Here is a 23,693-nt window from a genome sequence, read left to right on the forward strand (position 1 = left end):
AAAAGGTTTCAAGATACTTTGTATGTTTGGCTCAACAAAATTTACTTTTTATAAAAGTCTTTTGCTGCTAGGCAGAACAGAGGCATTATTTAAAAGTAAGGTGAATCCAGACACACAGAGAAGCAGCTCCATCACTGGACAAACCGCTGTATGTTTTGATATCAAATCTTCTGAGTTCTGAGACTTGTTCTGGGCTTTCATCAGTTTGCTGGCAAATAAAGATCTTTTATAGGCAATTTGGTAACACAGTACACATTGACTTGCTGGAGAAAGTGACACTTTTCTTTCATTTCAGTGTCAGCTTTGCTTCAACCTCAATAGTCATAACTTGACTTCACCTTTGTACCAGAGAAAATGGAAGAACTTTAGCTTGTATTTTTAGCAGCACTCCTCTTCAAAAATCACTCAGCACACATGGATTGTACTCAACAAAAATCAAGGGGAAGCTTTGTAAATCCCTGGAAATGTTCCACTCTGAATTTCTAAAGCCGCTTGCTTTGGGTATGATGAACAAATTGTCTTACAACAGTCTATACTGTACATATGGTTGGCAGGGAGGATTTGTAATCTTCTCAGCTGAAGACAGTAGCTTCATCCTTTTAGCTCCAATAAAAATACTAGAACTCCAATTATTCCTGGATAGACAATTTCCAATTTCAAGCCACATCCGTTTAAAAATTTCTTTTTCCTAATCCATTTAAAAAGTGTTATCACTACATTACAAAAAGTGATGGAAGAAGTAATTTAGTGTTTTGCAATGAAAAACAAAAAAAAAGCTACAAAACCCAAGATTATGAAAGAGAAACTGCTAAACGTAAGGAAATAAATGCAACCCAGTACAAAGTGGGGAACACAGCTGCCCTAAACACATAGTATGTCACACACACCAAGTCCTCATTACTCACCATAAAGCTGCCAGAACAAAGACTTGCCAGAGTAGTTTTCTTTTAGAGGTCAAAAATAAAGTTAGGTTGTGAGCAATACAATAGTATTTTATTTATTTTTTCACACTGTTTGCCTTGTTGGGAATGAATATGTATTAGATGCATTTATTTTGTCACCATTTCACAAACCAAAGGCTGAACAGAGGTGGTGAAACACAAGCATTCTGTCAACTTCCAAGTGAGTGTTCCAGTGGGGCTGCAGCTATCCAGGCACAGCACAGCTTCACTTCTCTGAGGCTTTGTGAGCATTTATGATCCTCTGTCGTTTCTCCCGGTTCCTGCGCCTGTTTTCTTCATACTGCAAGCCAGAGAAGGAAATTAATAGATCAGCTGTTCTCATTGAACAGGTATGTCGAATTTAAAACTGCAGAGAGCATTTTTTACCTAGGAACAGAAACAATATATTTGACTGATGCATTAGAAATACAGCTCTTGTTAATATCTAGATACAGGTTCATTTTTACTTTGAAATTAACATTTATTCCATTAAAATACAGGTTTCTGAGTTTGAGGTTATTAAGCTAAAGAGTATTAGAACATTCTAATAAAGAATATTCAGTTAATCTTAAGGAGGAACTTAATTATACAGTGATCTCACATATGACAGCTACACTTCACACACAGGAAAAAACATTGCACTGGTGCTATTCTAGCAGACAGGTCAAGCTCTTTTCCTTCTACAAGATACTGATTAATGTGTATCTGCCCTCTGAAACATGAATTTGTCATCACAGGCTTGGTCTATTTTTGATCCTGGTCATTAATTATATGCACAGATAAAGCAGGACACCAAGATTAAAGGAACAAAGGCAAATTTGGACGGAATGAGGGTAAGGCATGTGAAGATTTTAAATGGTTAAACAAGAACCACAACAGAGGCGAGACTCCAGTGTAAAATGGAATCAAGAAAACCTTCACAGTTAAGATACATGTATAAGACCACCATGCTTTCAAGTGTGCCCCTGCACTAGAAGCTTGAAGAGTCTTTCTTTCATTCCAAACAAAAAGGAAACTTTCATGGCTCAAACAAATGAAAAATGAAAAATCAATGCATCATTTGATATTTATTTCATGAGAAGCAAATTATTCTTGTCCTTAGGTTAGAGCATATATTTGTTCAATATTCTAATAATTGGTATCAAGAATAAAACCCAAGTAAGCCACAAATATTCAATTCTCTATATAATGTAATAAACTACTAAAGAAATTGATTTTGAAAAGGATTTGCAGTTTTTCATCCATTATACTGATTGGTCTATAACTGAAATAATGACCCAAAACATTACTTAACATTTACAGAATGCTTAACTTTTTCCCTTGCCAATATTTAATTTTTCAATAACCCATCCATGTTTTTATGTTGAATGAGAACAATGGATCATTAAAAGCTACATCTGTACCTATTCAATATTTGTGAACAACCTTTCAGGGCCTTCCTAGTAATGGTATATCAATATAAGCACATTTCAAGAAAGCAGACAAATGTAATCATCAAAAACTCCTTTAATGTAAAGGCTTCAATGGAAGAAAAAGTAAAAATAATGAGATTATGTGGAAAGAAACTTTTTAGTATGGTGAAATTTATGTAAAAAATAGTAAGTATAGTTTCAAGGTAAAAGTTGTGTGAAATGTTCATTTGCATGTTGTCATGTAGGTACAACCACCATAAATACAAAGAACATTCTTCTGAAAATGTGCCTATTAAAACAGTTAATCCACATAAACTCCCATTGTCTTCATTCCTTCGTATCTGCAGATATTTTCATTTAGGGCCTAACTCAGCAACTCATTAAGTAGTTTCAGTCAGTGAAACTGACTTCAGCTTTAATTGTTACTTACACAGAGGTGACCATTACTGCCTTATATTAAATCCTGTGCAAATACCACTACTAAAAAAAAATTAAGGAAAAAGTCAGAAGCAATCTGTGGTGTCAGTTCCTATCTGCAATATTTGTTTCATTAAAACGTGTTTGCCTATTTTTGCATATCAAAAAATATACCACGCCATTTCTTAATGCCAGATTTTACTTGACAAATTTATTTTTTAAAAGTTTAGATTTGGTCTCAAGTGCCCACAGCAGAATGTGCTTACATTTATTGATTCATATTACTTAGTAAAAAGCAACTCTAGTTCTTTCCCATTTTTTATTAACCATTTAGTTCACATTATTTATAATTTATTGCTTACCTCTTTTTTTAAGCACTTCCTCATCTCACGGTCAATATCATTGCAATGGCCAAAAAACTTCAAAACATTGTGCTGATGAGTTGAGGAGAAAACAAAATTACAATTCAAAAGTTTGTTCCTCTGAAGCTCCAAATTTATTTAAATTCATTTGCATTTTTCAACATATCCTGGTCTTCTTTTCCTTTCCCTTTCTCATGAAAAGTGGTAACTTTTTTGGTAACTTCTTTCCCCAAGTAGGCAGAGGTTCTCCTGAAGCTCACTTGAGCCAGCCCTGCCTTGCTGAAAGCTGAAGGTACTCACTCACACTAGGTTAAATAATGTACAAAAAAGAAATATTCTGAACTCCAGGTTGTGATACAGAGGCAGTGTCCTCCCTGCATTTGTTTTCATTATTTCTTTGTGACCTAGAGAGGTAAAGGATTCACTGCTCCATTATCTCAGCTACATGAAGAATGTGGTGTTAGTCCAAGAGATGCAGGCACTGGGCTTAACTGACCGGAACATTGCAACCAGTATAAAAAATCTCTCGGGATCTTGAGGTTAATAAATAAGATGCATTTACCATCTTTATGGCACAGCTCAAATGTTTTTAAGTGTTCTAACTTTCTAAAAACCTGCAGGCCTTGTCCTCATGAGGGCTCACCACAGCTAACATGATGGTATTTACCATAAAAACCCGTCCTCTTGGCCAGGATTTCTCAAAGCAATTCCATACTACCAGGCATTAAATCACTCTCAGAATGCATGCTTGTACTGCTTTTTCAGGGGGATGCTTGTGCCACGCCAAAGAACCTCATGGCAGAACCTGGCAGCAGAGCATCCAAAGTGATTCAGAAGACCTGAAGGAGAGGGCTTTTAGTAAATATCTGCAGCTTCACAATTAATGGAGGCAACGGCAAAATCCGGTGCGGGTTTTCACTCCAACCAGTCAACTTCATTCCAGACTCTGGCAGGAATCCTGTCTGGGTTTTCTCTCCAACTGGGCAACTCCATCCCAGACCCCAGCTGGAATCTGGTCAGGTTTTTGCTACAATGCACTCCATTCCGGACTCTAGCTGGAATCCAGTCGGGTTTTTGCTCAAACCCACTCCATTCCGGACCCTGGCCGGACTCCAGTCAGGTTTTTGCACAACCCACTCCATTCCGGACTCCGGCCGGACTCCGGTGCGGTTTATGCTCCAACCACTCCATTCCAGACTCCGGCCAAGATCCGGTCAGGTTTTCACTCTAACCAACTCCATTCCGGACCCCGGCCGGACTCCGGTCCGGGTCGTTCTTGCAGACAGCTAATGAATTTAAATAAAAAAGACCCAGAAGAAAAAAAAATATGCAAATGACGCCCTTCCGTATTTCAGAGGGAAACCTGTGTGCATTTCCACAGCTGACCAGCAGAGGGGTGATACATGAACACTTTTAAAGATCCAAACAATGAACAAGATCTCAGCCAACAGAACACAATTGAACTAGGAGTGGGTTAATAAAGTTTATGACAAACACTTAACTATTGCAGTGCTATAATTAGCTTGTTTTTACCTCTGATTTGTAAAGGGCATCAGATGACTCTGAAGCAATTGCATGGAATAAGTGACCACTTTACTGCACACCGATCTTACTTTTAAAACATGTTCATTCCAGGTAATACAGATTTAATTTTGTATTCTACTTGCATACCTGCATGTTAAATTTCAAGGTGAACGCTCATGCTAGCTCCACTCTGAGTAGTGCATACAGAGGGTTTAATCTATGTTTATTTAGCCAGATTCCCAAAATGTCAACTTCTTGGCTGAGATTATAAGGGAAACAAAGAATCAGTTTCTCAAAAATAGCTATTACACCTATTACAGTGATACAACTGCAAGACAATACACATTTCTTTGAGCTGCTGCCTATAAAAAATTGTCTATTTATAGCACATACTTGGCATCAGAGTGGAGTTATTAAAAAAAAAAAGTGACATCAAATAGAAATCCCATTAACCTCTCCTCACTAGATACAAAACTTGATATACAGGGCAGGTTCAAGATTAGGGATGAAGTAAATCAAATTGACTGTTGTGAAAATGGACACCCAATTAAAAAACAATGCTTTTCATCCCTCAGGAATGGTGACTTAAATCGTAGATGAAGGTTCTTAGGACATTTTGGCTTTGTAAGAAAACAGCAAGTAGTCACCAAAAACTCATTAAGATCACTGACTTCAGATTTAAGTGACTTCAATTTAAAAAGAATATTTCAGTACATTCCCCTTGAATTTCAAATGAAAAAGTATTGCACCCTTTCAACTGAATGTGAAAAAGTCATCCTCAGCCCTTCTGCTCTGAGACTGCCAGCACAAACATCCTCTCCCAGCTGAGCACAAGACTGACAGAAGTAATTCCTCTTCATGTAAAGATCAACTTCAAACAAAACCAAGAGAATATAATTCTGTGCATTACTATTACTGCTGCTCCCAGGCCCTTCATAAGTCAGATTGACAACAGGTTCCTTTGAATCACTTGCTTCCAAGTGATCCACCTTTTAGTTCCAGTTCTCAAGGCAGGCAGTCTAATAAGCTACACAAGTCCATAATATTTCTATCTTGACATTCATTAAAAAAAAAAAAAAAAAAAAAAAAACCTCACAAACAAAAAACCAGCCAACCATTCATTACTTCCAAGCAGTAAACCAATAATCCTGCATTCCTACCCAAGGCACAGAAAGCCCCCCTATGCATGCAGGACAAATCTGAAGGTATTTTCTTTCCTAATTGGATTTGTTTTCACAACTATGAAAAAATAATTACCACACTTTCATTTTGCATTGCTTACATGCTGCCTATTCTCCTAACTGAGAATAAAAATAGTCATTTGGCAATCCTTTTGATAATACAGTAGTTAATGTACATGTAGTCTTCTCACTTAATTCTAGCTACTGAACGTTTACCTACATTACAACATCAAAGTTGTTGCAAAAAAAAATCAACTAAAAATTAAAGGAAAACACTTTCTACAATCTCTCAAACTACCTGTTTAAAGCATTTTTAGGCAAATTAAAATTTCTGAACTCGGAAGAAAAGCATAGCTCCTACATTTAATTCAGCTTTTAGTTTTAAAGCTTGGAGATGTTCTGTACAGGAGCAGTGGAATGGAAAGCACCACCCATGAGACGGAATCAACAGACTGCAGAGTGCTTGAGCTGCAAGATACTGCACTCTAAGTGCCAACAAAAACAAATTACACATTGCTGAAGAAAACCAAGACAATATACTCCCTGCAAATGAATTTTAGTATTAAAATTCTGCTCCCTTCATTGCTGTAATTTAGAAACCATAACGAAGTGTGGTGCTGAAAATGTTTTTAATATGTTACTTTAGCCACATTAAAATCTTGCAAAAATGTTGTTACCCCTCTTTCAGATAAAATGTCTTCTCTCACATTTTGTGAATTATCAGCCTTAGTTCTCATCCTGTAATGGCGTTTGAAAAGAAAAATTTACAATTCTGTTTCAAACAGTAAAGCTGACATTTGTATTGTCTTAGAATCCAATTGCTTTAGATAAAAGTATCAACATCAAAACTAACCATGGAGGTGAAAATACTGTAGATTGTACGTAGTGGCGTAAATCAGGGTTTTCACACTCATAGTGAATATTTAAATATATTTTTATCTCAGAAATGAAATTTAACTTTTTTATGCACTAATACAGCAAGATTATCTCTGCAGAACATCTATTTAGAATATACTGGGAAAATAATTAACAACATTGCAATGATGCTACAGAAAGCTTCCAATGCAGGGGCCAAATCTTCTACATCTAGAGATATAGAAGATGTAGATAAAGCAGATTTTTAAAAAGGCTTTTAAACAAGTGAGATTACAATTCCATAATCTTGAAGCAATGAAGAGCCTGGAGAAGCCTGAAGACAATTCAGCATTTCACATCCTTGAGTAGGTGCCTATTCAGAAGATGGAAGTCAAACAATAATTCCCAATTAGCTCTCCAAGCACTGAACATCAGGCTTGTGGCTGTTGGGATCCCCATCAACACCTCTGCTCATAACCACACTGAAGCATCTGCCCCAGGGACAGCTGGAATATGGAAATGCCATGAGCTAACAAAAAGAGGGCGTTTGAAACTGATTTTATCATTACTTTTTGAGGGGTACACTGTACTAAGAGGTGCAGAAGTTATTTCAGTCCTTAAAACAGGTCCCTAAGGTTTAAGCTGTAGCACAGAAAATTTTTAGGTATGTTTTATTTCCTAAATAAATCACTGGCATGGTTTTACATCCAGTCATCAAACATCTCTTCATGAAAACGCACCAGCTACATTCCATGGCTGCTCTGCCTAGAGGAGGCTTTTCTCACCAGGATCATATAATATCATCACTAATTTCTCTGACACTCATTTCCCCCACCCACCCCCTCCTTTCTCTGCTCAACACTCCTTACCTCCTTATGACACTGCTTGAGCAGACTGATAATTATGTTACACTCTTCAGTGTGCAGATGAGGAGACAGGTCTGGATGCATCTTTAGTTAGGGGATGATTTTAGTAGCACAAGGACAAGAATCTGAGAAAATTTCCACCTGCCAACATTAAAATAGTGTCACTAGCAAGTCTGATTTAACACAGAAGATATTATCACAGGGTTATTTTAACAATATTTGAGATCAAAATGCAGTTTAATGGGTATAATTTATATTCCATGGTTACAGTCATTAAACCCAGCACATGTCTGATCTGCTAACCAACCCAAATGTTAACAGTCAACCAGAAGTTTATAATATTGGCTATCACAGACATTAAGCACACAGCTGAGATTTTAATTTTCAGGGACTCTCTAGCAGCATTAGCCTTTCTTGAACTCCAGATTATCTTTTAACCTTCCTACTTCAATTCTCTGCTTTCTTGCTTTAAAAAGTTAAGTGCATGCCATTTTCGTTCTACTTTTTACAAAGATTACAACAGGAAGCACAATGCTATTCCATTACAGCACTCAGAGAACTAGCATCTTTTTTAGCTGTCTACACACTTTTTAAAAAATCCTAATCCAGATATTGGTGAGTCTTTAAAAAACAGTACTTAATCACGTTATCAGAAAAGTAATGATTTTTTTTTTTAATCACTAAGAATTGAAATGTCCCTTCTTGAAACTCCACGTTGTTGCCTCTTGCTCTTTCACTATGCTCCTTTGAAAAGCAATGGGGCTGGTCTTCTACATGAATCCCCCACTCAATCAGACAGTGGAAGGAAGCACTTAGGTTTCCCTCGTGTTTTCCCTCTGGAACACCAAAGGGGAACACCCTTTCCTGCAGGGTTCTGTGGGGAGGGAGCGAGTTCTTTAGCTGAAATGGATTGAAAGTGTCATATGACAGTGGCTGAAGGAAGGTGACATTTTTGTTCAGGAAGATCACCAGGAAGGGGAGGAGAAAAGTCCAACTCATACCAGGACAAGTGGGCTCATCTTGGTAAAATTTTATTTTTATGGCTCATACTGCCACTGAATTAGACAGATGTCTGTCTGTTTGTTTGTTTAGTATTTTGTCATTTCCCCTTCTCCCAAAGGAATCCCCTTTCCAGTTGCAACACATCAGGCAAACATCACTACAATTGTACTGAGCAGCCATCACTGTCTTAACACTCCTGCTAGACAGACTGGACAAAGACAAGTAGCCAATGGTCAGATTTCACAATTGCAAAATCCCAAAGTTCACCTGCAGTGCTGACAGTTATAATCTCCACTGCTATTCCTACAATGCGCAAGGAATATATTCAGCTTAAAGAGCCACATACACTCAAATATCCAGTACTTCCCATCATGTGTTCAGCTTAACAACAGTTAGATGCCCACAAGCAAACTTTATTTTATAAATCCAAACATTTAAAAGCCACTTGAGAACCATGAGAATATGTTCCACGTAGTGTTGTAGTGATTGCTTCCAAAAACCTTCCCCCATACTATCTGGAAGTTTAATATTACACTACACTTACTCTGAGCACAGAAGTTGTTGGAAACAAGTTGCTTAAGCATTCTTTTCAACAAATTAACAAATGAACCCTTAGAAATATGACAGCAGGAGCACGACTGTACCAGCAAAGTGATTAAGAACCCTGCTGTGTTATTGCCGCCAGCTTTTGATTGCATGCCACACAAAGTCAATATGTTTTAAATTTATCAGCAGAGCTTTTTTGATAGCTCTGGAGTTAGCATTCCCCTGAGAGGGTGACCTGCTCTGTGTTACTCTAACATATGTGAACCCAGATGATTATTAAAGCTCTTCATCACTCAGCCTCTGCCTGCACTTCCTAGAGCGGTCACCCGAGCTGGAGAAAGCAAGAGCAGTGCCCTACTGAAACAGGGACTGCACACAGCACAAGCCAGGAGGTCACACAGAGCATTTCAAGGGCTAAGAGCAGTAATCACTGCCACGGCTTGCAGAAGTGTTCCCAGACTGGATGAAACCCACACCCATGCCACCAACAGAGCTGGTGGCACCTCATTAGTTAAACACCTTCTGACAACTCCAAGCGATTTTCCAATGGTGCCTCTTGGAGAACAGATGCTACAAATCAAAGCTCTTAACTGCCACACCAGCCCATGGATCAGTACTCCTGAAATTTTGAAATAACACTCAATATTGGAATGTTTCAACTTCTAGCACTCAGTTCTTGTAGGATGTGATGGACTAAGTAACAAAATATCTTTCTGTGCTTCTCTGGAGACAATGTTAATCTGATGTTTAGAATGTCAGATTAGACAATGGTCTATAAATGAGCAGGGAAGGCTGAAATCTTTTTGCTGGAGGGGAATGACTCTGACAAACAAAACAGTTTCAAGAGAAACAACAGTGTGTGAAGAAAGGACACTGGTTTCCTTGGTTGCTTTTTAATAACATCCTAGTGAAAAATAAGAATTGCAAGCTGCCACCTTACCAGGACTTAAGTCCAAACGAACAGAATTTTACAGAGGTGGCAGTTCCTTGGGACTTGATCTATAAAAGAATACTGGGAAGACAAAACAAAGCAAAGCAAAGCAAAGCAAAGCAAAGCAAAAAAAAAAAAAAAAAAAAAAAAAAAAAAATCCCAGGAAAGAATTGTGAATAAGCAATATAAATTGCTCTGAGGAAGCTACTAACAGAAATGCAGGGTAAAGAAAGCCAAAGTAAACACACGATTTCTGTACAAGAAATACTGGAAGTGAAGTAAAAGAACAGTATTTAGAAAATACAGGAATTGCTTTAGAATTGCAAACTGCTAAGCAAATGTTAATATTTGGAGAGAAGTACAGAAATTATCTTTTTACATAGTGGCACTGTCATATTGCACTGGTTCTCACAGAAATGTTCTGCCCTTCAATGTGTTTGATATAAGAATCAGTGCAATTTTGCCTTCCTTGATAAAAGTTACTTTCCATAGGTACCTCAATGATTTGGTTAAAATACCTTAAAAACACAAACTTCTATAAACTATTAGTCTCTGAACATAGAAGACATGGATAAAGATAATTAATAAATTAATTTAATTTCTTAATTAAATTATTAAATTAAAGATAATCAATAAATAGTTGAAAAACTTCCTAAACCAATTTCTAAATCTATGCTATTCTTCTGGGAAAAAAAATAATTAAGAAATTGTCTCATTCCAGTATCATATTCTGCTTGGTTTCTCCTTAAGTAGGGAAAACACAGGAAATTCTCCCTGTATGGTTTCCAACAAAAGCCAGATTTTTTTCTAAAAAAATCAAAGGTCTAAAGCTGGAAATTCTCTGATAATGACACTGAACTTCCAATACTAATATTTCTCTTTAGAAAAATCAGGAGATAATTCCTTGTGTAAGCAACCTTGGGGACACTTAGCATCTCAAATTTCCTAATAGCAATCAACAAATCAATTATCACGACATGATACTCATCCCTAATCAGAAAACTGATCTATACATGTGTTCAATACATTAAATGTTTCATACTAATTGCAAAAGGAACCTCCATGTACTACAGAATTCAAATAAAACTGCAGACACCCAAGAAGCAGCCAGCACCCAAAGGCTGCCCCAAAAGAGCAGGGAAGAACACTGTGGGCATTTCATGTTTGACACCAACATTTAGGATAAAATGCTCATTTCTGTCCACGTGCCCATTTCTCCTCCTGACTTCCTCAAACTCCCTGTGTGGAGAAACAAAGGGTTTAGTACATTTTCACTTCTTCCCAAAATCAGCCATGAGGTCAGCACATTAGGAGCCCAGGGAAGTTCCTTTCCTTTCTCAGAGTCTCCCAGAAATAGGAAGTGACCAGTTCCCTGATGCAGAAGGAAAACTGAATTAGGTTCCTTTAGTTGTGCTGATTAGCCCAAAGCTTCATCTTTCCATGCCTGACAACAGTGAAAGGAAAGTTTAGATCCAGGTAATTGTTTCCATAAGATGCTTTTCCCATATTTAATTACAACATGCTAGAAGACTACTTTTTAGACCGTGCTTTACTATCTTTCCATTTGAAAAGAACACAAGCTGGTTGGGTTTTTTTTCAATTCTAAGGTCAATGGTAAAAAAAACCCCAAACCACACAAATTCATGCACTGTTCAGAAAAACCACCTCCTGAAGCAAAACGCAAATCCTTGCTTAGCAACCCTGACGATGAAAAATTACACCTGAGCACCTACATGGCTACTGACGAAGCTCTTTAACAAGAACTCGGCTTCGCACAGCGCCACAGAACACAAACATTCGCTGTTCAAACACTCAAATAACGCCCACAGGGCGGCAGCAAGACCGTGCAAACCACGGCCGGGATTCACAGCAGGGCGGGGAATAAACCCGGGATTCATCTGAAGTCACTCTACTCCCCATCTCCAATATTTATTTTTGTAGCTAATGTCACTGTCTAACTGGAATAATACAAAACATTTGGAGTTTCAGGTTTTCAGTTACACGGTATTGTTGTGTTTGGAAAAAAAAATATTTACAATCTCAACAACTTTTTGTTTACTCGAATCCTGTTTTCGCTGAGATTTTACAAAATTTTAGCATTAAAAATTTACAAATTTTTAGCATAAAAAAAAAACCCAAATAAAAACACCTGAATACCTAACAGGCTGGTGTTTAGCTCGAGGTATCATTCGTGCCACTTCAGCAGAACTCCTGCATTCCTGGTATTCTTTCCTACACAAAGAATTGTGACAACAGCTTTGAATACTCAGTGATCAGTGAAATGAGAAATCACAGTTGATTTCACAACATTTCAAAACCCAAGGGAACTCAAAACTCAGGACTTTGTTTCTACCTCCCAGTAACATCATTACCAGCTTCCAGACCGGGCTATTGAAGTGTCACTCTGTCCTGCTGTCCTCAAGGCTATGTTTGGCACATTGAGAATGACCCCAAACTTGCCAGCATCTCCAAGAAATTTAAAAATCCGCTTTAATAAGGCAAGCTTAGCTATATCTTGCAAAATTTACTCATAAATTTCGGTCTCTAAAACTACGCACTGGCTCTCCAACGTTACTTATTAGAATTGAGGAAAATAACTTAGAAACATATCTATGAAGACTGGAAAGGAAATGGGAAAAGGATCAATTATGTCTAATTTGAGATCTTTTTAATTATGTAGAATGCAGTTACATTCCCTGAACCTAAAGAATAATATTTTTTTAATGTCGATAAATAAGATTCATATTTGATTTTCTTTTGACATGACCACTTTCTGTCAACAGCCTCCCTCACAGCAGCAGAATGAGCTAACCTGCTTTTAGCACCTGATGAAACTACATCACACCTGATTTCATACTCAGCAAAACAAATTAAGAAGGCGTTAATCCTAAGGAACATAACAGGTGCACACTAACTTGAATACTAAATTTTACAATTTTATTTAGGGTTGAAATAGGTGATCGAGTAAAGCACTGGAAGACATTTTTCATTTCCTGGCAATTATTTAAGGTCGTATTCGTACAAGAAAGATCAGCAGAGTTTTTGGCACGATTAGTGGGATGTTTTTATTATAACATACAGCCAGCACCACTGCACAGTACAACACTGTGTCACAGATTAATAAAGCAGTCTCCTTCTATTCCTGTTAGGCCTTTACAGAATATACAGTTAAGAATGACAAGATCCATACGGCATAAAACTCAAGCACTGTCTAGAGGAAGGAGTCCCTGCCTATGGCATCTCCATCTTATTGATTTCCTAAAGAACTCTATGAACGTATCAGAATATTCCCGCTCACTGTAAAACAGCTTTTCCCCTTCAGAAAGAGAGGGAGCACGAGGATCATATTTCCATGTTGGAGAAGACAGGCTCTGACCTCTCTAGCAGCCCGATCCGGTGACGGAAGGCAGGCAGCACTCGGCAGAAAGCAAACACTGTTGAGCAGCAGGTTCTGCCACGGGGTGCCAGGAGCTGGGGCGTCCCACTGACCCAGCCCGCGCTGTCCGCAGCCCCTCACGGCTCCCGGGAGGCCTTAGAGAAGCGACGGGACACACACAGACACAGGAAAAGCAGCTTACGGCAGCCACAAGGGAAAGAGCCGCGATCCCGCTCACAGCCGCCCTTCCAGAGCCCTCCGGGAGCTCCGCGGGACGTTGCGCGGCGAGCGCAGGGTCCCACAAGGTGGACCCGAGCTCGGCTCGGCACGGCCCCCCCCAAAGCCAAGCAGCTGGAAGGGAAAGCGACAGAAGGAGGGAAGGGTTTCCCTATACACCCTCTTTTCCCTGAATTTTTCCCTTTCCCGCTGGCTGCGCCCGAGGCCGCCCCTCACTCACCGCGGGGCGGGCGCAGAGACTGGGCCGGCCCCGGCCGGAAGCGGCCGCAGAGCGGAGAGCGCGCAGGGCGCCGGCGCCGGCAACGGGGCGGGGCTGCAGGCGGGGAGCAGGCGGGGAGCCCTGTGATTGGATGGACGGCGCACGGCGCGGGCTCTGATTGGTCGGTTCGAAAGGCGGGCGCGGCAGCGGCGGGAGGCGGCCGGGCCGCGCGGTCTCGGGTCCGGGCGGTCGCGGCGGGGCCGTCCCCGCTGTCCGAGGGCCCGGGGCACCCATCGGAGCGGACAGACAGCGACAGCAACAACCCCGGGCGGTTCCCAGAGCCCCATCCCTCTGCTCGCACCAGCCTCGGTCAGTAAGGGAGTCTTCTAAGGGCGTGACGTGACTCGGGCTGTTCGGCTTGAAGAACGGGAGACTGAAGGAGGAACTTATGGCAGTGCACAACTTTCTCGTGAGGGGAAGCGGAGGGGCAGGCATTGATCTCTGACGAAAGGATCCCAGGGAATGGCATGAAGCTGTGCATGGGGAGGTTTAGACTGGAGATCATGACAGGGTTTTTCATCCAGCGCGGGTTTGGGCACTGGAACAGGCTCCCCCGGGCAGCGGGCACAGCACCAAGCCTGGCAGAGCTGAAGCGGAGTTTGGGCCACACACTAGGGCACCCGGTGGAATTCTTGGGGTGTCCTGCACAGGGCTGGGAGTTGGACACTGATCCTGGTGCATCCTTTCCAACTCAGGATATTCTATGATTCAGTGTCTATGTAAGTTATTGCATGTATTTTAACTTGCCACTGTATGAATCCGTAGCAGTGCCGCATTTAGGACTGACATCAATGTCAGCCACTTGTGCCGAGGTGCTGCTCTGTGCTCCTTCGAAGGGAGCCAGTCCCCTGAGCCTGCCTGTGCCTTGGCCTTACCTTCTTTCACCTTTCAGCTCTCCGTCATGGATGAAACCGTGGCTGAATACATCCGAAGAACTGTGCTAAAAATCCCAAGGGATGAAATCAAGACGATGCTGCAGAAATGGGGCTTTCTCTCTGAGGCACAGCTGCAGAATCTCAATTTCCACCAGATAAAGGACAACATTTCTCAAGAAGTCGTTCAGCTCTGTGAGGTAAATCCTCTCCTTCAAAATATGTCAGTGACATATAGGATGCATGAGAAGCATCATGAAAAAAACCTGAAACATTAATCAACACAGCCTCAAATGGCACTTTGTAGTCTGGAAAATGTAAAGCTGAGCTGGTAACAGAACACCATTGATTTTTTTCTGATCTACACGAGTGTAGAACGGACCTATACTAAATATGCAAATATATGTTTTGAGCTCTAAGTTACATATGGTAGATAAAAGCTCGGTATGTTAAACTTTAAAAAATGGGTGTATTTCTAAATTGTAAAGTAAAGGCATTGATTGAGATGTCTACTCATTACAAAGTCCTGATTTAAAGCTATTTGGTATGGGTAATGATAGTGGTAGTTTATATCTTTTAGACTTTTAATGTTTTGGGGGGTTTTTAACTTTCCTTGCCAGAATTATTTCCATTCAGCATGTTGTAAGCAAAAAAATTCTGTGATTTGACTCTGATTTTAGTGTACCAGGAGTCTTCATATGTACTGGAAGTCTTTACTATCATAACCCCAATAGATACAGTTATTACTGATACATCTTGAATTCTGTAGCTTTTGATAGGATTCCCTCTGAATTTCATACTCAAAAATTGCTTACCTGGAGTGCAGATCAAACTACAGGAAAAAATTCTTAAGTTATTCTCATAAGATAGATAATGTCATATTTTAAAATAGCAATTTTTTTCTGGAATACTTGTATCTGTAACAAATTGTGCCATGCAGTTTCTTAAAAATCTTTTCATGCTGTAGAGCATAAATAAGCAATAACCAATATGTTAAAAAACTCCTGACAGTGAAATATTAGTCACTGTTGCATTGTCACAAATATCCATTAATTTCCTTTCTAATTGCTGGTACATCACACTGTAAGGATTATGTTCCTCTTGCTCTGCAGAGGAACATTTAAACCTTGCTGAAATTGTTTTTGTTATTGATTTCCCAAAACCTGGGACCAGGTGTGGTGCCTTTAAAGAGAGTGTTAGTGCTGTGGGTGGCAATGAAATGTCCTTTAAACTACCAAAACTGAGATTATTTTTCACTTGGTAACCAGTGTGATGAGGCATTCTGGACCTGCAGTTCACCGTGCACTCTTGTTCTTTCTAGGAAAATTCTGCAGACATAAAGCAAGCAGCACTTCTAGACATAATTTGTAAGTAAAAAGTGAACTAAAATGACATTTATTTTTTCTGAGTAAGTTCATAATTACGTAGTGATGACCCTTGTGGCGTGCAGATGCATTTGGGGTAAGCACATCACATTTCAGATGAATCTTATTGGGTGTGACCTCTTTTACCAAAAGATAAAGATCAACAAAAGGATGTACCTCCTAACTCCAATATCAATTCACAACTTGATTAGCTAATAGTTTAAATTTCTAGGTTTTTTCTGTTAGTCCACCTGTCTTACATTGGGCAGTTTAGGTAAAATCCTTCCTTAAACAGTGAACCCCAGGGATACCCCTTATTAGCCACTCACCAAATTACAAAAGAACTTTACATCTCTTAATAAAAAATAATAAAAAGAAAACCTATTTGCTTTTATGATTGCTATGAATGGTAGTTTAAGAATGTTAATACATTATATTCCATTATCAGAAGTAATGTTTTTAAAGTTATCTGTCTATAAAAGTATTGTAAAATTCTTAGTTCCTTTAATTCCTGTTTGATAATACGTTATGTTATTGAGCAATTCCCATTTTTCCTAGACAACTATATCTACCAAGACAAAAGAATCTGGAGTGTTTACCAGATGAAAAAATCAGGTAAAATGACTTTCCTTGCTGTAATCCCACATTTCTCAGCAACTCAGTGCTGAGCTGTCTCATATCCTACCTTTTAACCACAAATGTAGTCTCCTCTGGATTTTTGCTTTAGAGAGATTTTTAACATTTTACTGCAGCCTAGTATGGATTTTTCAATGGACGTTATCTTTAACGTTTTTAGAATACTTTCCATTAACTTCTCAAGCAATTATTCACATTAGTAACTACTAATTAAATATTAATCTTTTTTCTGTATAGCAATAATATGGGTCAGAATTAAAATACAGCTTTTTGAATAAGGTTATGCAATTTCCAATTTTTCTGCTTAATTTTGTTTCAGCAAAACTAAAGACATCTCTGCTTCTTGTACACACAAATCTTATTTCTGATTGGGTTTTTTTTGTCTCATAACAGGAGAAGAATTGGAATATTTCGACATAACAGATTTCAAAAAAAAGTTTAAAAGAAGAATTCGGTCAGCCTTGAAAAATGTAAGAATAAATCCATTCTAAATTTGCTTCATGGCTCTGGTGTCAATATGTTGTTTTCAAAACTGTTCCTTACAGTTTGAGTCAAGAATTAAATGGAATTATTCATTTGGGTATGATAGGAACTGCATGTGAATTAGGAAAAATGTATTGCATATCTGTTTTAGTGACTTCACAATTATGCTGGAAGGAAATAAAATGTAAGTTAGTCTTAAAATGTGACTGGCTTGAAGAAAATCAGCATGTAGGTGGTTTTTTATCAAATCTTTGCTCACCTTGCAGAAGTCTTTAGTTGCTTTAGTTCACCAGCTTCGTGTGGGCAAGAGAATAGAAAATGCCTCTGGCTGATCACCTGTGTCACCCAGTCACAACAGGAGAGGGCAACAAATCCAAATCACACTCACAGCCAATCAGCTGCAGCTCGCATTAGTCTCTTATTATAAAGTTTTGCATTGTTTTGGGATTTTTGTTGTTATTTTGTTCTTAAGTCAACATTTTGAGTCAAGGTAAAAAGAAGTAAACAAGGAGCAAATCAACAAGAACAGAAAAGGGAATGTTCAGACTTTTCATTGTGTATTCTTGAGCAGTGATAAATATTATAATCAAGTCTAAAATTACAAGTTGATCAGAAGTTTAATTTCTCCAGAAATGGACATATTGGAATTATTGCCACTAGCCCTCCTTCTATACATAGAACTTTGTGTTGTTTTCCCAAAAGAGAGATGGGTGCTTTTATAATAACCTATTTTAAACCTTCAGAAGAAAAAATGTATATTGACAAGAAGAAAAGCAATGTTAGAGTTTGAAAGGTGATTCTTCTTTTTGTCCCAGTTTGTGAGGTTATTTTTTTTTCTGTGGAAATTTTATTTAAATACAATCCTTACAACACTTAGTGGGTTTTTTTCTTATTAAAGCAGTGGTACTAAATTATGTTTGGGTCTTGTAAACAGAGATGTTTAGAGATAAGAAAATCTTCATGGATACCTAAATGTGTTGGTAAATCAAAACTTTTCATTTTCTATCAGGTCACCATCACCTTTAAGGAATATGAGGATAATGCAATCTGGATTAGAGTTGCCTGGGGAACACCACATAAAAAACCAAACCAGTACAAACCCAGCTATGTTGTGTACCATTCACAGACTCCCTATGTCTTCATTTCTGCCTCAGTGCTGAAAAGCAACATGCCTCTGCTGTGTCAGGTACAGAACAAAACTGCTCAGACCCACAGTCATGTAGAGCTATCATTTGGTTTGCTTTTAAGAGGATTGGTAAAGACAGTCCTGTAGAGCTATCATTTGGTTTGCTTTTAAGAGGATTGGTAAAGACAGTCCTGTAGAGCTATCATTTGGTTTGCTTTTAAGAGGATTGGTAAAGACACCTCACACGACATAATTTGCTAAACTATGTATTTTGGGGTTTTTTTTCTCCTTAGCTCATGATAAAAATTGGGTAAAACCCAAATCTTTGGATTGGTGCATTGTGAATAAATTCTGTTTATTGGGATTTTTACTGCTCCTGAAATTTAATTTCTTGACCAAGTCTTGGACAGTATTCCATTATATTGTCTCACAGAAGCTGAAGAATATTAGATCAGCTCTATTAACTTCAAGAACTAAGCACATGAGCTCATCAGGGAATGCTTAGAATCATTTCTGTTAGCTTGTGGTGATCAGCTTTGGTGGTATTTTTTCCACTATTTAGAAATGTCCTCAAATTTCTGTAGTACTAATTCAAATATTTTATGATTCTGTTTGTTTATTTTTTAGCTGATAAGACTATGGAACTTAGCTTAATATTGTGAATGCTTTTAAATATTAACCTGAGCTGTATAAAAATCTCAGATATGAAAATCCTAGTTAAAAGGCAGTTGCTTACCTTGAAACAAAAACATCACAATGTCTAGGGATGCTATGTTTTTTACATGTTACAAACACAGTGATGATTAAGACTGATGTTAAAACAATTTCAATTTTTATTTAAAGGCCCTGATTGTTGCTTCCAATTACCATGACATCCGTGAAATGGAGCTTCGAAGTCATTCTTTAAACTCCCTTAAAGATATTGTGTTTAAGAGATATAGCCAGGTGAGCCACTTCACAAGTAAATCCTAAGATAAGTCTTGCTTTTTGTTTCAGGCCTAGTTCTCACCCCCTAGCAAGGGGGAAAATTCACCTTATCCAAGAGACCATCAAGTTAAAATAATATTGAACTTCTGAGGTCGACAGCCTTTCATGAAGGTAACATTGCAATGGGGATGAAATTATTTAGTATCCCACGTACTCTTTATTATTGTAATTCTTAATGGCTAAACTCAGACTAAAAATTATATTAGCAATCCAGTCCTCAGCTTTTTTGGCGTCCTTTCATTAGGCTTCCTAGAGCCAGAAGTTGAAGGCTGTTGGAATGGGTGCTTGGTCTGCTCACCCATGTAAAACTTGTAAATAGGGAAATGTTCACAAATATCCTAAGACAGGCTTTTTTTTTTTTTTTTTTTTTTTTTTTTTTTTAAATTAGATTGGCTTCCAGACTTCTAGTAATGGTCAAAATTTGGAAGATCATTCTTCCAGACTGAGAAATAAAATAAAATATATGAAAGTTCTTTTCAGATAGTGGTTCTAAAAGTAGAACTTAACTAAAATCTTTTTTTCCTCTCTCTCTCTCTCCATTTAGAATTTCCAAACTTACACTACAAAACCTCTGCAAGGAGTGAAGGTAGAACCAGAAAATGGTATGTATATTTGAAATGTAAAGGCAGTTTAAATGTCGTTCCTGCTGGCTCGTGAGCTGAGATTGAGAAAAGGAAATGTACATATGCTCCATTCCCATTATGTTTTCCATCCCTGATGCCTTAATACTGGCTGGCACTGGGAGAGCTCAGTATTTCCCATGCCTGGCATTGGTCATGGAAACCAAATCCACACAATGCGCAGCATCTCACATTAGCTTGTGTTTTTCTCTTGGTAAGAACTGAAAATATAAATGGTAGAGACAACTACATTGTCCAAAAAAACAGTCCAGTGAATTCATTAAAACTATTATTTACAATTTTTCATTGGAATGATCTGATCAGAAAAACAGTATTACAGCAGCTGACAACGTTGTCTTTCTGGTTTCTTTTCCCTACTCTTTTCCCCTGCAGCAGATATAAGGATAGTTCAAGAAAACAAAAGTGAAAAAGAAAGAATCTACAGACTGAACCAGGAAGTTTTTGGCAGTGGTCCCCAACCAAAACTGGAATTCGCACAATACAGGGTAGGAAAAGCAACCAATATGATTTGGGGTTTTCTAATTTTAATGTAGTGGTAGTTAGATTCAATTTCAAATTTAAGAAATATTGTGGGGTTTTTTAAACATTAGGGAGGACATTTTAAAATAAATGAGTTAAAAGTCTCTGTAAGAAACAAATTGAAATTTGGTCAGAGTTTTAGATCATGTTTCAGTCTTTCAGCCTTGTGAACTCAGCATTTGGACCTGTTTTTGTAATAAAGGTAGATGTTTTTGTAATAAAGGTAGGTTTAGGTTAGCAGTGTGTCACAGCATGAGAAATTAGGGTTATTTCAAGTACATGCGAAGATTATGGTGTGTATGACACCATAAGTGACTTTTCAATGATGCACAGGTTTTATTGCAAGGAACAGATAAATTGAAAATGCTAAGAAATACTTAATGTTTTACAGTATTAATGAACAAGCTGCCTCTTGCTTTTAGTAGAAAATTCTGCCACACGGTGGCACCCTCAGATTTTACTACAACATTCCTCCAGCTGGAATCGTGTTATTACAACTGGGAGCAGTCTTTTTAAAATGTTTAAATGTAATATGTAATAACATATAAATAAAGTATATTCATTGCTTATGCTCACTGGTTAAATTTTGTGTTAACAGCTTGAGACGATGTTTAAAAGTGACCCTAAAATGGACGTTTTGGATAGAAAAGAACCATTCAGATGTTTGGTCAAGTTTTCTAGTCCCCATCTTTTAGAATCACTGAAATCCTTGGCACCAGCAGGTAAGTGTTCCAACTCCATAAAATGGAGGGAAATTCCAGAGTTTTAAATATTTTTGTCATCTTACATTCTGCTTGTATTTTGCATAAGGGAGCAACTTCATAGTTTGTTTAGAAAGAGAAACATAGAATAAAAATGTTGCCACTTAAACTTATGTCTAAATAGCTCTCAGTTCTCTAGAATTACTAGTTTGTGCATGGATACTCAAACTGTGGTTTTAGTGGTTTAGTTTTGTGTTTCAGTTTTATTAACAGTTATGAAAGGTAAATAATGGTTGAGTACAGCTGCAATTATCTATCTCTCTTTCTCCCCAGGTATGGCTGATGCACCACTTTCACCGCTCCTTACATGCATACCACATAAAGCTAGGAATTACTTTAAAATTAGAGAGAAAAAAGGTTTATTTCCAGAAAGCTTTGTAAGCCCTTAATTCTAAACTGCTTCATAGAGAATATGCAACTCATTTATTACTGGTATTAATATAAATCATCCTAAGCTTTAAAAAAATAACTTATTATTTCTTAATACCTTAAAGCTTTTTCCACATTATAGCTCTTCATCAGTTATTTTTCCGCAGTTGTCTTTAACAGAAGATAGCCTTAACTAATAAAAAAGCTAGTTGCAAAGACTGCTCTTTAATGTATTTTGAATAGTATTTGTGAAGTTAAAAAAGACACAATAATAGCTGTAACTATTCAGTTTGTGTCTACTTGGTGTATGTAGAATGCCAATATACTTTCAATATCCCAGTGTGCAGAAGCAGCTGTATTTCCAGAGGTTGTATGGGTATGTTCTTTAAACTGTAAATAAATGTGTAAATTAAGCCTTCTCATAAAAGTTTGTTTGGCCTGGCTTGAAAACATTACTTATCATATACTGATTTTTGGTTTGGCTTGGTTTTCAGCACCTCTATAACTCACACATGAAAAGAAGTTTGGAACTATGTACTAATGGTATGGATTTTAGGAATTCCACCTGTGTGATTTAAATGTTGATTTGACAAAATACTTAATGCTAGGATTCTGGAAGAATTCCAGGTTTGGTGTGACAGACATTAAGAGCTGGCTCTTAACATGTCTCACCATACTTCATGGATTCAGATCCATTAAGATTCCAGCATATATTTCACTCTGTGCGTCTTCTTCATAATGCTCTCTCCCAAATAACCTAAATGCCTGAGAGGGCAGTGATTTACCATAAAAGTAAAGTTCCCAAGTGCTCTCGAACACTGTGAGTACCTGGCCTACTGCCTCTTGTTTCTGGGAAAGGCAGTCTCCATCCCCCTTTCAACATCCCCTTTTGGTATCTCTGATTTTCAGTGATGCTTCATTTCTGGCTTCCTGTGAGCAGGGATATTCCAGGAACTACACAGCATTTCCAGGCAAGGGGGTGTGTATTTATTAATTTGCAGGAAGGATATGCAACTCTGGGGTTCCTTCTTGCGGAGCAGGTGTCCCCATTGGGGAGGTGAGGAGAAGGTAAGGCAAAGGGGGAATGCGGAGACCGGTCTTGCCTTCCCTATTCCAGTTAGTCTCTTCCAGCAAGCTGGTAGTTTGGGATTGGACTAGATGATGTTTAAAGGTTCCCTTCAACCCAACCTATTCTGTGCTTACCCCAAGCAGCAGAGCACCTGCAGCTGAGGGCACAAGGAACACACATCCTGGAGCTGCACCTGTGGTATAACTCTTACCCAATAAACGGTGCTCATCTTTTCCCTTAACTTGACCAGCTATAGAGGAAAAAACTTCTGTGTGTTGTCCTGTGATTCCAATGTCAGGAAATCACAGAATATTCTGGGTTGGAAAGGGACCCACAAGGCTTGTCAAGTGCAACTCTTAGCCCTGCACAGGACACCCTAAAAATCCCACCCTGTGACTAGGAGTGGATTCCAGAGGCTCCTGGGGCTTTGTCAAGCTGCTGCTGTGGCCACTTACCCAGGAAGTCTGTTCTAATGCCCGACTACATTCTGGAAGAAGAACCTTTTCCTGATATCCAACCTCACCCTCCCGCCAGAGCTTAGGCCATTCCCTCGTGTCCTGTCATTGCTCAGCAGAGAAATCAGAGCCTGCGTCTCCACAACACAATGCCCGCAGCCCCTCGGCCGAGCAGCGGAGCCGCCTGAGCCGTGTGTGCCGGGCGGGCTCCGTGCCCGGGCGGGCGCTCGCCGCTTCCCCGGTGTTCCCGGTGCGCCGTGTGCGCGCTCTGTGCCGCGGGAGCGCGCACCGCTCGCAGCCGCCGCCGCGGGGCGCTGGCGGGCGGGGGCGGGGCCGCGCCACGTGCCTCATGAATATTCAGCGGCCCCGCCGCCGATTGGCCGCCGCCCCCGGAAGCGGAGCGGGGGCCGAGCAGCTGACAGCAACATGGCGGCGGCGGCCGGGCGGCGTGGTGGGGGCTTGGGGCGGCCCCCCGCGCCCGTGAGGGACGTGCCGCCCGCCG

The 23,693-nt window shown here is 39.1% G+C and overlaps 2 protein-coding genes across 3 annotated transcripts; one reads left to right on the forward strand and one right to left on the reverse strand.

Annotated features, from left to right (window-relative positions):
• Window positions 1-966: 966 nt before the first annotated feature.
• CMC2 (C-X9-C motif containing 2) lies at window positions 967-13,955 on the reverse strand. Of its 2 annotated transcripts, none has more exons than XM_066194655.1 (4): window positions 13,871-13,955; window positions 7,562-7,699; window positions 3,133-3,204; window positions 967-1,242 (listed from the first exon to the last, which is right to left on the reverse strand). In XM_066194655.1, exons 2-4 carry the CDS (start codon window positions 7,640-7,642, stop codon window positions 1,168-1,170), a joined length of 228 nt encoding a protein of 75 aa, XP_066050752.1. In that variant the 5' UTR covers window positions 7,643-7,699; window positions 13,871-13,955; the 3' UTR covers window positions 967-1,167. The 2 variants fall into 2 exon arrangements, with proteins under 2 accessions (XP_066050752.1, XP_066050753.1); XM_066194656.1 differs by lacking the exon at window positions 13,871-13,955 and adding an exon at window positions 13,414-13,676.
• Window positions 13,956-14,063: 108 nt separating this feature from the next.
• Window positions 14,064-22,080, forward strand: CENPN (centromere protein N). Its single transcript, XM_066194307.1, has 11 exons — window positions 14,064-14,218; window positions 14,802-14,981; window positions 16,103-16,148; window positions 16,704-16,760; window positions 17,175-17,251; window positions 18,274-18,450; window positions 19,234-19,335; window positions 19,922-19,979; window positions 20,391-20,503; window positions 21,136-21,259; window positions 21,572-22,080. Exons 2-11 carry the CDS (start codon window positions 14,811-14,813, stop codon window positions 21,685-21,687), a joined length of 1,041 nt encoding a protein of 346 aa, XP_066050404.1. The 5' UTR covers window positions 14,064-14,218; window positions 14,802-14,810; the 3' UTR covers window positions 21,688-22,080.
• The last annotated feature ends 1,613 nt before the right edge of the window (window positions 22,081-23,693 follow it).

This window comes from Chamaea fasciata, unplaced genomic scaffold (assembly GCF_029207755.1).
Source record: "Chamaea fasciata isolate MVZ Bird 193981 ecotype frontalis unplaced genomic scaffold, bChaFas1.0.hap1 SCAF_12, whole genome shotgun sequence".
NCBI classification, from domain to species: domain Eukaryota; kingdom Metazoa; phylum Chordata; class Aves; order Passeriformes; family Sylviidae; genus Chamaea; species Chamaea fasciata.

Excerpts from the sequence above, each read along its gene's own strand:
- CMC2 (XM_066194655.1), bottom strand. The coding sequence starts at position 7,642 with ATGCATCCAGACCTGTCTCCTCATCTGCACACTGAAGAGTGTAACATA. Across the intron at positions 3,205-7,561 it reads TCAAGCAGTGTCATAAGGAG|CACAATGTTTTGAAGTTTTT; the intron begins GTAAGGAGTGTT and ends TCAACTCATCAG. Across the intron at positions 1,243-3,132 it reads GGAAGTGCTTAAAAAAAGAG|TATGAAGAAAACAGGCGCAG; the intron begins GTAAGCAATAAA and ends TCTGGCTTGCAG.
- CENPN (XM_066194307.1), top strand. The coding sequence starts at position 14,811 with ATGGATGAAACCGTGGCTGAATACATCCGAAGAACTGTGCTAAAAATC. Across the intron at positions 14,982-16,102 it reads AAGTCGTTCAGCTCTGTGAG|GAAAATTCTGCAGACATAAA; the intron begins GTAAATCCTCTC and ends TGTTCTTTCTAG. Across the intron at positions 20,504-21,135 it reads TGGAATTCGCACAATACAGG|CTTGAGACGATGTTTAAAAG; the intron begins GTAGGAAAAGCA and ends TTGTGTTAACAG.